General features: G+C 44.7%; 1 protein-coding gene across 1 annotated transcript in view; it reads right to left on the bottom strand.

The window, feature by feature from the left end:
• Nucleotides 1-3,534: 3,534 nt before the first annotated feature.
• PRKCE (protein kinase C epsilon) overlaps nucleotides 3,535-17,762 on the bottom strand; it is a 328,939-nt gene continuing 314,711 nt past the window's right edge. Inside the window, exon 15 of the mRNA XM_081854659.1 lies at nucleotides 3,535-8,544. Within this exon, the coding sequence (XP_081710785.1) occupies nucleotides 8,398-8,544 (147 nt within the window). The 3' untranslated portion in view covers nucleotides 3,535-8,397. The remainder of the gene's footprint in view (nucleotides 8,545-17,762) is intronic.

Genomic DNA, 17,762 nt, shown 5'->3' with positions numbered 1-17,762 from the left:
ATCTCATCATAGCAGAGTGTTTCCTCAGATGCTGAAGAGGCAATGGCCAGGGGAATTTGTGGTGCGATAACGTCACACTCCAAGGTCTCTCATTCTTCCACTTCCAGCTTCTAGTTGCTTAAGGAAGAACTTTTATGGCTGGGCTTAATTTTTGCCTTGGAATTGTATGGTTCCAAGGAGAATGCCTGGAATCTCTTGTTTACAGGCAAGGAGCAGAAGGTCAGAAGGTCATTATTCACTGGATGAATAATACTATTGCTGCTCTCTGTATGCTCCAGAATTATCACTTACACAGCTGTTAATCCTCTCTGCTTCCAAAATCAGTTTCTCGTTTGTGTGCGCAGAGTAAACGTTAGCTAGCTTACAGCTTTTAGCATTAAGTAAGTTACCCCCCCCCCCAAACATGGATGCTGTAATTTCGCATAAAGACAACCCCCCACCCAATGAATCCTCTTTCAAATGATAAGATGCTTTTGGCCTTAAAACTCAGCACTTAAGAATCTAATTGCTGCAATGTCTTCCAGGTCACTTCCTTCAACTGGTGGGTTGGAAACTCACTGGTGGTTCACAGCCTAAGGTCGCTTGCCACAATCGCACCACTATCAAATATATGATAAAAGATTAAAAAATGGGTCACCGAAAGCATGTCTGGGTTAAAAAGTGCATCCTGGGTCTGGAAAGTTTGAGATTTCTAGGCAAATGGAGCTAGTTTGGACAACGCCCTTTTTCAGGGTATGCAGAATTTAGATTGATTTGCTCCTTTGAACACCAAGCAGAAATACACAAAAATATGTAAGGATTTCAGTGGCTGCTGGGACTATGTGCTTTGGGGTCCATTTTAACACATTCAGATGAGCTCTGTGCATTTCAAAACTGCGTATTATGAAATTCAAAAACATCCAGATCTAACCCATGATTCTCAATCCAGTTATGCTGCTTTAAATATGCATTTTATTTTTGACTTCCTTTAGAAATGTTTTCTTTTGAAATCTATTAGGGCTGCCTTATGTCCAGAATTTCCTGGACATAGCCGGGATTCATCCACCGAAAATGGCATCTGGGTGGAATTTTCAAAAAGTGGCAAAATGTCCGGGCAGCCCATATTGGAAATGTTGATCTGTTGGCAATTTCCCCCCAAAATAGGTAAAAACTTCGGGGTGTTTTTTGAGATTTGCCAAAAGAAGCTCAACCATTTTTGTGTCCGGATTTTCACTTTTTGAAATATGGCAACCCTAAACACACACACACACACACACACACACACACACACACGTGTTAAATGTGCATTCTGTAATTGAAACCTTTAAAATAATACTTTAGTTTCTTGTTAACTATGTGTTGCTTTTTAATTATTATTTTTACTTTTTAAATTATTTTTTAATTAATTATGTTGCTCAGAATGTATACTTTATACTTTACTTTCTTCTCTAATGTTTTATTCTGGATTGTTTTTACTATAAACCACTTTGAGATTTTTCTCCCCCTCCTTAAAAAATATAAAGCAGTATAGTTCAGGCAACGTCTACAGCCAAGTTTGTGTGAAATGTATTGCTCTGCTTTCCTTTGGACCACATCAGCGAGACCAAGAGAGGGGAATCTTGTTGTCTGGAAAGCATGTTTGGGTTAAAAACACGCCAGGACCTTCAGACACACTGCCCAGGCTTGCAGCCAAGGAAGGTCACTTTGGTACTGCTAACACAGCGGTTGGACTTCACCCCTGGAGGTGCACTCCATTGTCTCTCAAGACAGACGGATGCCAACAAAATATAAATGAGTAATAATAATAAATGGTAATAATGCTGACATGTAATGTATATACTATCTTCTGTCTCTATAATAACCTCTTCGTTCATTTGAAAAGAGTTGTGAAAGATGCAAAATAAGATTTTAACATCCTTGATTTATTAGGTTCCGAAACAATACACATTCACATCCTTTAGAATACAGTACATTTGGCACAGCAACAATGACTACAATGAAATAACCCTAACGAATGGCAAGAGATTCAAATTACAACCGTAAGAAAAAAATTCTGTACAAAGAAAGCCTCACAATAAAAAAATACCTCCCTGCTCCTCTAAAACGGAATACATTTCATATTCCCCCCCACCCCCAGAACTATTCTGCACATAATTTCAAAAGAAGTCTTTGTTTTTCATTTTTAATTTTTAAAAAAAGCCTTTTTCGAGAGATAGCATTATTTTAACAATATGGAATTCCCTCCCGCCCACATGCACACTAAACGGTGTCTCTAAAAATAGAGATAGAGAAAAATATCCTGATTTATTTATTTATTTTTCAAATTTTTGCTTGCCTTGGCATTTTGCACACCTTTGAACAAAAAAAAAAAAAAAAAAGAGAGAGAGAGAGAGAAAAGAGAGGGGTGGTGGAAAAGAAGCTTGACAGAAGAGGAAGAAATGTAACAGTGTGTTCATGTTAAATAAGTTCAAAGTTAACAGACAAAAACCCGCTAGTGTAAACCAAACTACTTGAATTGAATTCCTGCGTGGCAGGGGGTTGGACTAGATGACCGCTGGGGTCCCTTCCAAGTCTACAATTCTATGTATTCACTTGAAACTGACTTGTAGGCAGCATTCCCTGCACACAGCCAGGTTGCCTAAACCCCTCAAGACTTCAATGCAGTTGCAGCCTTTGCAAAACTACCTGGCGGCTTAAGAGGCTGACGCAGCCCAACCCGGTTCAAGTGAGTTATTGCCACGCAGATGGGGGCCTGCATCATCCCAAAAGCATTGGCAAACACTCACTGAATGAAGGGCATTTAATACCAGCACAGACCTCTCTCGCTGGAACGAGGCAGGCAGAGGACTCCCAAGACTGTAGCGGCGGTTTCTGCCTGTGTGAAGCGATTTGCTTTTCCGTTTAGCATCCTGAAGAAAAAGGAATGCAGGTGTTGGGGCTTCCCCCCACCTGCTTCAAAAAGGACGAATGACGGTTTGCGATTTTTCACACCAGGAACAAGGGCATCGCACCCTCCACAATTTTGCTTTGCGCAAAGCCTCCCTTTAAAAAGGCTTTGCTAATCCCCCGTTTTGTGTAAAGGCCTCTCGTTCCATACAAGCAGGACAGTGCACTGTACGATAGTTTCCTCATTCTAGCCAGTCTTATGGGCAGCCCCTGGAGGCCATTTGGCTATCTCCAAAGCCTCTGTTTGGTTTGCTTAAGGAAAAAACCACTTTAGCATTGTCAAGTTCATGCTTCAGATAGCCAAAGCTTAGCATGTGGCAGAAATACACAGGGCAGAAATATCACCACGCATAAAATGAACGGGCAGTTCTACATGATCCCCACCCCGCCCCAAACGAACATAAAATTAATGAGATGATGTGACCTTTGTGATGTCTCTGTGCTTCCACTCCGTGAGCTGGAGGGGTGGGGGTCCTTTTATTCCTGCCCCCTCCCCGTCCTGCTCCAGCCCTTAAGTTTTTAGTGAAGATAAATTAAATTATTCTAAAAGCTTTGTTCCATTACTACACCGGTAAGCTAGACAACACATGACCACGTAACTTGATATAGCATATTTAATATTTTGAAATCATCAATATTTATGTGTGTGTGTATATATATATATACACACGCACACATAACATATATATAAAACACTACACCTGAGTTTAAATACGAAAACAAACAAAAAAGAAAAACCACAATGGAACAGAATATAGTAATCGCTATGAACAGCCAGACGCAAAGCTGACGCTAATCTATCCTGCCTGTTTGAGAAGATCCCCGGGACCAACTTTCTCAGGCTATGGGTGCAGCGGGGGGAATCCTTTGTGCGGCTCCAGCCCATGATGCACCAGGGATGCTTGCCGCTGCAGGCCATGCGGCAGGAGCCCATCTCGAGACTCCTCTTCAGGCCCCTGGCCCAAACTTGGGGCGTGTGTGCTGCTTTCACTGGCTCTCCGGTGGGCCCCCTTCTCCGTCGATGGACTTATTTGGTGGCGGCAGGCAACAGTGCTCTGAGCACGGGGCTGAATGTGGCCACCATTTTCATTTCCCACAATGCCCTGGAGCAAAGACCCATTATCAGGCGTATTGTAGGAAGTGAACGTGGCAGCCAGACCAGCTGTCCAGCACAGCTCAAGGCACTGAGCCATACTTTTTTTAAAAAAGAGAAAATAATAATGTAGGGGCCACTGCAGGTGTCAGCAGCAGGCCCTGTCAGTTGCACAAATATGACTGGTGTGAACATTTCCCCAGGCGTGGGGTTCTTCTCAGGTGGTCCAGAGCTCCTCGGGTTATTTGAGCAGGAGAGGGAAGGTGTCTCCACGCTCCACGCCACAGAGACAGTACAAGAAAGCGGCCTGCGGCTAGCCTGTGCTTCTGTCAGTCATGGCCCTTCCCTTCCTCCCCACCCCCCACCCCAATCTCTATCATTCCATATAGAGTTTAACTATACAGGAGATTTAGTACAGCTTAATATAGGTATACATCTTTCTTTCTTTTAATAATAATAGAAAACAAACAAATAAAGTGGGGGGAAAACATCTCGGACAGTAACTTGAACCAATACACATACAGAGTATTGCACATGGACATATTCATAATTATTCTTTCATAGGCTAACTTTGTTTTTTTGTGGTTTTTTTTTAATAATATGCCTGAACATGCAGCAGTTGATACCTCTATATTCATTGAATTCCACAGGCCTTGCAGTAAACACCTATATACAAAATCCTCGTCTGTACAAAAGGCAAGAGAGAGAGAGAGAGAGAAGGAGAAACGATAAAGGAAGAAAGCTTCTTTGAGTGCCACTCTGCCAGTCACAAGTATATATAAATTCTGCAATTGGAAAATCCAAGTGCAACAAGTAAAATGGATCCCCTTAACTGCTCACTCAGCATGTGTGTATATACATAATATATATATATATAGTATACACACCACTCAACAATACACGTACACACACGCACACGCACAACACAGGGTACTCCCAGAAATATAAGTACATAACACTGTCAGCAAATCTACAGGCGGTAACTTCACATTTGTTAATGTACTGTCCACATGAGTTACCTTATTTATTTTTTCAATGACTACACAAGAAAATCCATTTACAACTCTTAGCAATGTCAGTTTTTGAATCTTGATCTTCAGTCTCTTGATACACATTTCACATAATGAATGGCTTTGCCTGGCTTTGTATTCTTCCTGTATAGCAGTTTTATACCAGATTATTTTCTTCTTCTTCTAAATATCAAAAACACACACAAAAGAACAGTAGTACTATTGGTCATGACCCAGCTGGACCCATAGTACAGTAGTACAGTATCATGTTATCCTTAACCCTTCCTCCTTCCTGTTTCTTCCCAGCCCTTAGCCAGGACCAGAAGCCCCACAATGCCTTGGGGCCAAACAAAATGCTCTGTCAAATGTGTCTTTGCATGCAGCACACCTTCTTATTTTTAAATGCAACCAGCAGCTGTTGGAGGGGTCAATAATTACTGAGATCACAGAAGGGGCTTAACCCTTTCTCTCCCTACTGGAGTCCTGATGAAAACAGCTCCTCTGGAGCTGCTTTTTGCATTGGGAGGAAATGCAGCTGCTGGGTGCATTTATTTTTCAAGTGCATGCGAAATGCAAAGACGTTTAGCTAGTTTGACCCTCAGCCACTACCTGCTACGTATGTATCAGCGATGCTAGCTCAAAGCAGCCCTCTCTTTCCCAGTGCATTTGCACAGATAGCTCTAGCAACCTCTGCACACAGCCCTGAGAAGGACAAGGGCTTCTGCATCGACACACGGGCTTGTGGTGGGCTGCTCCTGGCTCAAGGCCAGCAGAGAAGGGACGGAGAGGGAAAAGGCTATGCACAAAGAACCATGCCCATTTTTCTCCTTTGTAAAAGCCTGCAAAAGTAACACAGTGCTGTTAAAAGTAAAAGTAGAGTGGGACATCGCCCAGATTCAATACAATGATTCCTTTAAAAAGCATCTTTCTTAAAAATCCTCTTCACACCTGTCATTGCATCAATGACATGAATGATTCAGGTACCAGTTTCTAAAATAGTTTCCCTATGGAAGTATTACTATGTACACGTCGGAGAAGCTGTAAGATTTGCAGAAAACCTACACTGCTTTATTAAAGCAGTTACAGGTTGGGTTTTTTTGAGAATTTGCCCAATCTTTAGCCCTTTAACATCTGTCTATAAAGCATCTAAGTCTGTCTGTTTTGATTTTATGATTTAATAAAACATTTGTTTATTTGTTGTTGTTGTTTTTAAAAAAACATTGTTTCGTATCTTGGGGTGGGGGTGGGGAGCAATTTTCCTGATATAATCTTTAAGACTTTCCATGGCAGCTTTACCTGACTATTTTTATCAGTCCTTCAGTCAGGCAGGTTTTTTTTTCACTCAGCAACTAGCTTTGCAGAGAAGTGTGTCTTTGGGTGTATTTATTTCAAGATCCACGGTAAAATATCTGTGTCCCATTCACTTATGGCTTTGTGGTAAGGCTTGGCAAGCAGCTCAAGGGTACAACCAGCAGAGAGAAGGAGGTAAAGGGAGATGTCTCCCTCGCAAAACCCTGCATTATGAGGGCTAAAAATGTTGCCGGGACAGATTTCTGGAAGCACCTAGTAGGGAGCCGAATATTTACTTCCAAGCCTGCCTTTTTCACGCAATCGTGCACATGCTTAATTGGAGATAAACCCCACTGCGTGCAACAGGGTTTACTCCTAGGTTGAGCACACGCAGGCGTTCTGCCTTAGAAGAATCTTAGTACAGCTGTGGGAATTATGTAGCAACCATGCACATTATAGTCCCTTCATCCCTTCTGCACTGATGGCCTCTGTTCTCATCAGTATTAACAAAGAGCGGGGAAACCTCTGTCCAGGCTCCTTTGCCCTGAGCTCAAGCTGGTAGTACTGTGGGCTGTAGATGCCCTTAGCATGCAATGGCCTGGTTCTATTGAACTAGGAAGCCCAACGCAGCAGAACTTTGAAGAGAAAGAATGTGCATTGCCTTCTGCTTAAAACGCAACTCCTAAGCCTAAGTAGCAGAGGGTGTCCCACCTACCTGTCTTCTTAACACACAAGCAGCCCGAAAGGTGGCCCTTGTCTGCCAGCCCCCTCCTCCTTAGTCTCAGTGTTACCTTTGTAGAACTTGGCGGGGAGGAGGGGTGGGGGCAAAAGTAGACTTGGTTGCCTCTGCCCATCACAGGCTGTGGCTCCACCTGCTGCTGTCTTCGCTTTCCTGACTTCCGCCCACCGGCCATGGTTGAGCCTAAGAGGATCAAAGCTTGGAGGTGAACTCTAGTACCATGGGCCCCTTGCTTACCCACAGAACTGCAGCGTCCTGAAGGTCTCTTTCCATTAAAAAGAAACGGAAGGGTATTTCTGCGAAAGGCAAATGGCTGATCCTAAAGCTGTCTGTCCGTATTTGAGGAATCAGCTTCCGACAGCTATGCTGTGCTGCCACAGCAAATGCGATGGACCAATTCACATTCGATTCAGGCAAGTCAACACAAGGTGACTTTATCCCCACCTATTGGTTTGGGTTGGATAGCTCAGCCGGGACACCATGAGACTCTTAATCTCAGGGTCGCGGGTTCAAGCCCCACCTGGGGCAAAAGACTGCAGGGGGTTGACCTAGGTGGTCCTCATGGCCCTTCCAGCTCTACAATTCTATGATAGTTCCACAGGGGCAAGAAAGCAAATCTAAGTGTTTGTTTAGTACACTTGAGAGGTGTGTGTGCAAAGGGACGGTCATTTACCATGTCTTGGAAAACTGTTAGCAGGAGTGGAGAACCTAGTGCCTAGAAGTCAAACACAGCCCTCAAAGCTGCTCTATTTGGCTGTCAGAAATCTCCTCAGGTCTGGGGGAAGGGGAAGCTTTCTAGTGACTTTTTTAAAAATCTCCAAAATGGCAGAATGAATTAGTTCTGCCAGGATAGCTCAGTCGACAGAGCATAAGACTCACGGGTGTGAGCCCCACGTTGGGTGAAAGATTCCTGCACTGCAGGGGGTTGGACTAGATGACCCTGGTGTTCCCCTTCCAACTCTAAAATTCCATGATGTTATGAAGGTGCTAGATGAGGATGGGGAGGACAAGTCGCGGCCTTCTGGAGAACAACAGGAAATATCCTAAATTGAGAGGGTCGGGGGGGGGGGCGGCAGCAGCAGCAGCAGCAAGAAACAACAGCAATGTGTTACCTTCACGAACTACTTCTGGCACAAAATATTTTGCGTTCCTTTGTGAGATGGAAATCGCGAGTGCCTCCAGCTCAAGGACAAAAGGAAAATAACAATAAATAGATAGACATAGTAGAAAGTAAGGGTTATGGGCTCAAGGTCAGAGAAGTAGCTCTTGACTGGGTAGCGGAAAACCACCTCTTGCAGTGTCAGTGAACTGGTGGCCCCAAATGGCATGCTGGGGACTTCTTATGGCAGCAGCTCTTCCCCAAAATATGAGAAGCCTTTAAATTCTTCTTGGTTGATCTGCTTTATAATTGTCTCGTCCACTGCTGTTAATACTGGGTCTTCTCGTGTAAAGTCTTGATCAAAGTTATTTACATCCCTTTTGGTTTTCTGAGGAAGAAAAGCAAAAAAATAATAAAAAAGGGGAGAGGAGATAAAGATGAGGAGTTCTTTCGTACTTAAAGACCCCAAACACAGAAAACCCAGTTTTTTGAGGGGAAGTGGGGTGAGGAAGGAAGCGGGGGGTGAGGATGTTTTTGCTTGTTTGGCTTCTGAGGTAAGCCAACAGGTCCCTGAAATTATGTGCATATATAAAACCACCAGGAGATAATGAGGATGACCAGACGAGATCACAGAAGCGAAGGATGGGTTTGGAGTAGGCCGGCTGGCCTCTTACAGGGGAATATCGAGAGCGATGACAACAGCAGACAGCTACAATTACGATATTATGCAGCAGTGGTTGCCGCTGTATATTTAGGCGGGCAGCTATGTTGTGATAAGTAAAGCATGAATTCAAACGTATCTTGCCTGCAAATGGCGTCACGGGATGAGACCACAAATTGGGCATGAACAAGGAGGCAGCAGGAGTGGAACCCCAGAGCCTCCTTCTGAAGCCGAATGTTGGAAAACTCAGGACAGACAAACAGAAGGAAGGACTTCTGCACCCAGCTAAACCATGGAAGTTTCTAGCACACGGTGTGAAGGGTGGGGGCACCAACTTGGGGGGCATTAAAGGGGATTAGGCAGCTTCACTGAGGATAAAGCTAACAACGGCTTCTGCTTATGTGCTGGACCCAGAAGCTGAACTTAGTGGAGAATGCTGCCGCACGATTGCTGACAGGAGAGAGAGTCTGCACTGGTTGCCTGCTTGTGTTATTGTTAGTATGCAAAGCCCTTAACAGCTTGGGACCAGTTTACCTGTGAGAGCGCCTTGTCCCATAGAGCCCCACTTGACTGCTTCGATCTATGGAACTGGCAGGGTCTTAGGTGCTGCATAACAGTCCACATTTGTAAGAAACTGATCTTTTAGCATGGAAGCTACCACACGTGGGAACCATCTGCTTATTGACACCAAGCGGGTGCCTTCACTATCCATACACGTAGAAGCTGCCGTGTGTTTTAATCTGGCTTTAATTTATTGTCGATTTTAAATTTTTTAAAAATCATTTTAAATACCGGTTTTTAACTGCTTTTTTAAAAAACCGATAGTTTGCTTTATTCTTTTTGGAAAACACTTATGAGGTTTTATTATGAGTACGTAGAACACTTACGAGGTTCCCTCACTGCGAGAAGTGAAGTTATAGGGAACCAGGCAGAGGGCCTTCTCGGCAGTGGTGCCCTCCCTGTGGAACGCCCTCCCATCGGATGTCAAGGAGCTAAACTACACAACTTTTAGTGGACATCTGAAGGCAGCCATGTATTGGGAAGTTTTTTAATGTCTGACATTTTATTATGTTTTTATATGTGTCGGAAGCCGCCCAGAGTGGCTGGGGCAACCCACTAAGATGTGTGGGGTATAAATAATGCTGCAAAACAGATAAATAACTCCCCAGTATTAGAAGGGACAGGCCTGTGAAGACTGGTGAATATGGACCACAAGCTGGAGAGGGACTACTGACTTCATGCCCTGCTTTTAGGGGATTCCCATAGGTATCATGTCTGCCACTGCGAAAAGAGGGTGCTGGACCAGGTAGGCCTCTGGTCTGACCCAGCAGGGTTCTGGTTATGTTTTTGGAGTGTGGCCCCTATTCTCTACAATGAGGGCGACATTCTGACAAGCTGAATCTCACGAAACTGCCCTGAGATCTTTTGATGAAGGGTGGTGTATAAATCTAATGAATAAAAGTAAATAAATAAAACGCTTGGCCTTCAAATGTCCCCAGGGTGCTCCTGGGCTTCACCCAACAATCGCTGCACTTCTGCAAATGGCTGGCTTGATGACTTCCACTGTTGCCTCTGATACTGGTTGCTGCTAGACCTAACACTTCAGTCACACCAGCCATGGAGACGGGAGCCAGCAGGATGTTGCTTCAAAACCATACAACAGGTCAGCCATCTGTGAAATGCTTCCTGGCAAAGCCTTCCTTTGGAAGCACCTTAAGCTAAAGGGTTTTCCAAGTACGAAGCAGGAGAGACACAAGCTCCTGACATAGACTCTCCACACCTCGCTTGTCTGTCTTGACTTGGCAAGGATACACAATGGCTACATACACCGTCCCATCAGAAAGCAATTTCCCTGTTACGTTGCCACTGCTTGCAACGGAGCCCCACGGCTTCTTTGCCCACTGGGAGCAATTTAAAATGGAAAGGAATGGGAGGGAAGGGAGCACTGAGCGCTTTTCATACCAGTCTCACCACCCACCCTACCTATCTCTCCTTCCTAGTTTTACCCCAGCCAATGCTCTGGGTGTGCATTTGCTGACCAAGGTTCCTGATTTGCTAGGATCCCTTTCCTAGGTATCTTCAAAAAAACTTATTGTGAACCTACGGACCCCCCCCAACAACCCCCCCCCCACATATTTGGCCCCCAAAATAGAAATTGCCTTATTTTGTTCTTAGTTGTGTTTGGGGATACACATATTTTCATGTCTTACTTAGACAAGCAATGGGAGTATTTTGCAAGCTTGCAAGAGTTTGATAACACAAGCATGGCATGACACGAGCTTGTGACAATAGGTGTAAATATTGGTGCTTTTGCATCTTTCTAACATCAGTGGCATCCAGTGGTTACTGGGAGTGAAATAGGGGGTGTCATCCAATTAAAAGACTCAGGAATAGGAATGGGGAAGGTGTGGCGCTATACATGTTGCTGGACTACAACTTCCAACATTCCTGGTGCTGGCTGCTGGGAGTTACAGTCCCACAATATCTAGAGACCACAGACTCCCCATTCTTGCAGGATTTGATGAAGAAGAAAATTGCAGTTCTAGGGCTGGAGTGAATTTGTGTGCAATGAACTTCCAAGTGAATTCCTCCAGCTGAAATTTCTTTGCAGTTTTTGGGACCAGATGTGAGAGTTTGTCTCTGCATGAAACTTAGAAGTTCATAGGGAAGGTGTGTGAATCACTCAAGTCATCTCTGGTGCATGCTCAGGGTTATGTAAAAACTGGGCTGCCAACTTTTAAACTAGCCCCCTGCTCTTATACCTTTTCACAGCACCTTGTTCAGCTGTCATAAAGAGGGGGCAATGCTTCTCTCTGTGCTGCGAAAAGCTACTGCTGTTGCTTCTGCAGATCAAGCTACTGTTCATGGCTCAGGAGCAGACCAGGATTGACTCTGGTCAATTCAATGCTAGCACCAAGTCAGAATGTGCTATGGAGCATAGATTCATTAGCTAACTGTTACCTGCTACTGCTGCAGCACCTGTTAGAAGAGAAAAGAGGACTCCACTGCCTCTTAGTGGCCAAAAAGAAACTGTAATGCGTGGGAAGAGTTTGAAGAATGCTCTTACAGTAGAAGGAATTCAGTTTGCTTCCACTCCAGCCACATCATTTGTACACTCCTTTATTGGGGAGAACCCAGATGAAGTCGCTCTGCTTTTCTCTGCTGTTCCGCAGTCTTTCTAAAGACCGGCTTTGTGGCCATTTCCACCCACTCCTCAATTACTGAATGCAACTGCAGCAATCAACCTCTTCGGTGTGGTCTAAACAAGGCCTGCAGCAACTCCTGGCTGGAGTAGCAGCTGGTGATGTAGCTGGTGCAGCCCTGCCTCTCAAGAGAACTTGCCCTGCATTTTCCTGGATGTTTCTCTTTCCCGGCCAAACCGCTAATTGTCCTATTACTTTTCAAAAAGGCTTGACTTTGTTTGTTTGTTTGCTAAACTACAAGTGCACCAAGAAAATAAAAACAATAACTCCATAGTCACATCTTTGCTTTTAGCAATGCAGGCCTACCTGAAGCACCGGGAAGAGGCACAGCTATGACCCGCCCCCTTCCTTTCCATCTTTATTCCTCTTTGGTTGCTTTATATCAGGGCTGCGGAGCCGAACTTCTAGGGACCAAAGGTGGCGCTCCAAGCCTCTCTACCTGGCCCTATGGACTCTCCCCAAGCCACACCCCTCACCGGCCCTGGTTTGTACCTTCCTTGCATGATTTTGCCTGGCTGGAATGTGTCCTTGAACCCTAACAATGCCTTTTGCTTGCCTGCATAGAGGGTAGAAGGGGGATTGCGAGTGTGTGTAGAAACTAGCCTACTGTGAAATTTACATTAATTGCTCCACCCACTTTTGTCTCTGGCCCCACCCACCATTGGCTTGTGGTCTCTGGAAGCTTGTCCTAGAAGAATGTGAAGAATGTGGCCCTCAGGATGAAAAGGGTCCCCCACCCTCGTTTTATATTAATCTTCCTTTGCAAACACCTCTCCCGCAAAGCCGTCCCCACCATCTCTCCGCAGTTCCCAGCAACTGCCTTTCTGCACCAACTGGCCAAGTCTGGGTTGCTTTTGGACCCTGCCTACGTAGAAGCCACCATGAGAATACCAGCCGTGTTTCCCTCCCTCCTCCCCACCTGGGATCAGACCTCAATACTTACTTATTTTTTACTTTAATTGAGAAGAGCAGGTGGGTGGGTGGGAAAACCAGAGGCAAGAGGCAAAGGAGAAAAACGAAAGGCATGGCATGAAGATAGAGGTCAGAGATAAAATGATAGAGTGAAGGTGGAAGTCAGGATGAGAGAGGAGGAGGAGGCTGAGAGGCAGCGAAAGGGACAAAGTGATGTGGTGAACAGGAATGGAGTGGGAAAGAGCTTTACTTAAGAAGAAGAAGAAGAAGAAGAAGAAGAAGAAGAAGAAGAAGAAGAGGAGGAGGAGGAGGAGGAGGAGGAAGAGGAGGAAGAAGAGGAGGAGTTTGGATTTGATATCCCGCTTTATCACTACCCTAAGGAGTCTCAAAGCGGCTAACAATCTTCCTTTGCCTTCCTCCCCAACAACAAACACTCTGTGAGGTGAGTGGGGCTGAGAGACTTCAAAGAAGTGTGACTAGCCCAAGGTCACCCAGCAGCTGCATGCGGAGGAGCGGGGAAGCGAACCCGGTTCACCAGATTACGAGTCTACTGCTCTTAACCACTACACCACACTGGCTCTCTTTTCTTAGGAAGTTCCTGGTTGAATTAAAGTAACTGTGGTCTGATGAGCTTAATTTTTTTTTTTAGCAAGAGCAAAAAAAATGGGGGGGAGGGGGAGAATACTATTGAAAGATGCTGGGATGAAAAGCTACATGGGGAAGGCAATGTAGAGTGAGGAACTGGCAGGTGGAGAAAAGGTTAAGCACTGCTGCTCCTCTCACTCTGTTCCACTTAGCTTTTCTGAAGAAACAAGGGGGTAGACATGGGCAAATCTGTCAGTTTCTCATTGCCCCAATATTAAGTTCAGCTGCTTTAAAATAAAATTTAAAAATAGCCATGGCAAAAATTCCTTTGCATCTCTTCTAATTCTAGCAAGCCATTTTGCTTAATGTAATGTGCTGGGTGTGTCATCTGCACTCATATAGATGTGCATTTGCAGGCACACCTTCTTCTCCCATATGCATTTCTGCACATTTTTTTTTAGTTGGACAACAGCATCACAAAGTCTGGCTCATTTCTGGAAGAGTTCACGAGTTAGGCCTGCATTAAAATGCAATGCAAACTCGATTTCCCCTCCACCCCAGTATCAGGAGGATACAGATACACGGGTTTGCACCTGGCAAACAGCAGACTAGTCATGATGGCTTGCCTGCCATGTTCGCAAGCTCAAATTCTAAGCATTTATTTATTACATTTAAGCCCCACATTTCTTCAGATGGGCACCATCCTTCCCTCCACCTCAAGAAGCAAAACAATTTGGGCTGGCTCTGCAGCGAAAATTAAACTTGGGGGCGTGAACAAAAGTTAATTTTTCAAAGACCCAAATGTACAATTTAGGGCCAAAGTATCTGTGAATGCATTTACTTCCTCTGTTTTGGGCCTTAGCGATTGCCTTCCTAAATGCAGAACTGAGAATACTGGACCGCCCTTCCTTATCCTTCTCATGAAAGCGATCTGTTTTGAAGCCCTTTGTTGGGGCCCATCTGCTGAGCACAGCAAACAGGTCCAGCGGCATTTCTACTCCTTCTTAGCATTACTGTCTTAAGATTCCAGTCTTATAGGTGGTGCCTAGTTCATGGACAAGGGTGTTTTTTAAAAGGCATGGCACCCCACGGCGAACGTTTTTCTCAGAGACTGTACAATGGCAAGCTGCAGAAGATGCAAAGCGCACTGGATGCTGAATGCCACAAATAACATGGGCAGGGTGTGGTCTTGTTTTAGAACTTCATTTCTTATTACACATTGTCTGCCACCAAAATTTCCATTGCTGCTCTCCTGCAGCAAAAACAGCAGCAGCAGACATTTTGTAACGGCACTTCAGAAGAGAGGCTCCAGTAGGAAACAGCTGATCAAGAAATTCAACTGTATCGCTTGTGGCCTGAATCAAGATATCGTGCATATATCCCACTGCATGTGCTAATCAGCTTCCCAATGCCAGAAGGTTTTGTTATCATCAACACTGCTCTGTTAGGAACATAGGAAACTTCAGGGTTTCAAATGGGTTGGTTAACTGTCACAGAAACAAATATGCATGTTTGGGTTTTATTTTCCCTCTGATCTCACTCTTCACAATTCCCACCCCACTCCACTCCACTCCACTGTCTGGGTAACAGTTCATGTGTCTGATGAAGTGGGCTTCATCAGTTTGCAACATCATACATTTGCTGGGATTGTAGCTTGCTAAGTGAGACTCGAAGTAGACCTACTGAAACCAGCCCACTGAATTTTAAGGAGTCATGTAGAGGATTGATTGCACAATAAAGTTACAGAGTAAGGGGGGCAGGAATGTTGCAAACTTGGTCAACAGATTTCTCTGGCCACAACAATGGTAGGATAGGAGTGGTGGCACTTGGCAGAAATCCCAGTTAAGGGAACATCCTCCTTTAAAAAGGGCGGAGAGAAGCAACGCACAGGGTGCTACAATTAAAACTAAATAAACACATCACTGTGCTTTGGAAATGAACATAAACAGCAATAAATATCCACCTGTGAGGTTGGATGGCAGGAGGTCCCCCCCCCCTAAAATCTCACAAAGGATTAAAAAAAAGTAATTGGCCATGACCCAAAATCCATATAATATAGGAACTCCTTAGTCTGGTAATATGAACATATGGACTGTCCTCTAGACCAGTGTTTCCCAACCTTGGGCCTCCAGCTGTTTTTGAACTACAATTCCCATCATCCCTGACCACTGGTCTTGCTAGCTAGGGATGATGGGAGTTGTAGTCCAAAAAATAGCTGGAGGCCCAAGGTTGGGAAACGCTGCTCTAGACCTTCTCTATTAATAAAGGAAATGCTCCCTACGCATGCATGTACTGCCTGTTGAGCATTAAACTTCTTCACAAAAGAGAATGGAGAAGTCCAAATGTGACTGGAGCTCCATGTAAAATCAGGAGCCCTCCTCCCCAGCATTTGCAGGTTTCTGATAACCTGCTGCTATTGCTCGGGATGCACACACTGGTAGATTGCTTGGCCCCCAAATGATTCACTGTCCTTGAATACTGAAATCCCTTGAAGACAGTGTGTGTGTGTGTATGTGCTGGTGTTCAATCAGGCCTTGGCCCCCTACCATTCTGTTTGTCCCACCCACACCCGTTCCTCTGTGCTCCTGCTTCCGTCTGCTCTCGAGCCAAACCCTCCTGGCTGCAACCAACGTAGAGAAGCACGTTGACGGCAGCTGGAGCAAAAGAGGCCCACCTGGCTTTCTCTTCTCTCCACTGTTAGATAGATTCTAGCAAATATAAGCCATAGGCAAGTTCTATCATCCCTTTCCAATACACTGATCAGGACTGTGAGAAGAGACTTGGAGGTGTCAAGAGTCCTTAAGGGTGTGAAGGGAGGCAGGGGGGTCAATGAAAGAGTGTTTTCCAATGGTACGTGGGCCAAACTCCACTGCCCAAAGTTGATTTGAGCAGAATACATTCCATGCAGACGCATGCACTACAGCCCCTTGGCGTCCCCCTCTGTTAAACGCCACTTGCCATGCACCGGGATGACTGAATGGAAATATATTATGAGACTGGAGAGGGACACCTCGCGTTTGCATGTATTAGGCCTGGAAACAAACCTACCTGGGCATTTTCCCCACACTGCAGACCTTACCTTAAAGAGGGACATTCACACTGAAGCAAACTTGAAAAGAGAGAACATTCACACAAAAATAAATTTACTCGGCCAGTAATCTCTGGTGTTCCCATTACTATTACTGTGCAGGATACTGCATTTTAAACAGGGACTTATTTATTTGCCAAACTGCAAAGTCATAATCCTGTACCTAGGACAGGTTCAGTAAGAAAGTGCATGTGCAACATTATGACTTTTTTAAAGCAGCGGAATAGGAAAAAATGCACAAATATTTGGGTTCCGTAGTTACAAGTTTTGTTTTGTTTTGTTGCCTTTTTAAAGAAAGCAAAAGAAAGCAAACACCAACATAGGAAATTTCCATGGACTGTATCCAAATAAGCTACGCTCAGAGTAAAACTCATTGGAATTAATAGAGCTAGGTGAGTCATGTCCATAGTTTTCAGTGGGTTTACTCTGAGCAGGGCTGCAAACCCACAGGTTTATTTATGTTTGAAAGGTTGCCTTCAGAAAGAAAGTCCCTCTTTAAGGATTCCAGCCACATTTCTTTGCAACCCGCTCTCTGCTGCAACACTTGTTATTATAACAAACTGCCGATTTTTCTGCAGCAATCCACTGACCCATATTTATTATTATTAAATTTATGCAAGTGGGGCTGGCAACAAAATGCTGCAGTGTGGAGATACTTCTGCTTAGGGTTCCAGCCACTCCATTCCATTCTGCCTCCTTCCGGGTTTTCTGGCTCCTCCCTCTCAATAGTCAGTCAGCATTCCATGGCCACTGAGCACGCTCAGTTCCTCACTGGCCTGTTTTGGGCTCATCTTCTTAAGACCTTTTTTTGTACTTCTGTAAAACCTGGGATTCTCCCACGCCTGCTGATACCTTTTGCGAGTAGGTGGTGCTGTTTTGGTTACATAAGCAACGGCGCTCATGGCCTGAACACCAGAAATTATGCTGCCTCATCTACCAAATGAGCTTGTACATTTGATATATTTTTTCATCTGCAAACAGAGGAACTGCTCACTCCAGTGCAGACTACTGGAAATCATTACATTTCACCCGGATTTCGCGTATTTGTATCCATGCAGAAAAGGACCTGGAAAGGCACCAGTAAAGATCTTGTGGAAAAATTAGTGACTTTTCCCTCACTATAGAAGAAACCCTTTTGTACACTGGCTGCTGCTGGC

Source organism: Podarcis erhardii (genome assembly GCF_964252035.2).
Source record: "Podarcis erhardii genome assembly, chromosome: 3".
Classification (NCBI taxonomy): domain Eukaryota; kingdom Metazoa; phylum Chordata; class Lepidosauria; order Squamata; family Lacertidae; genus Podarcis; species Podarcis erhardii.
This window is presented reverse-complemented; position numbering and strand designations above follow the sequence as displayed.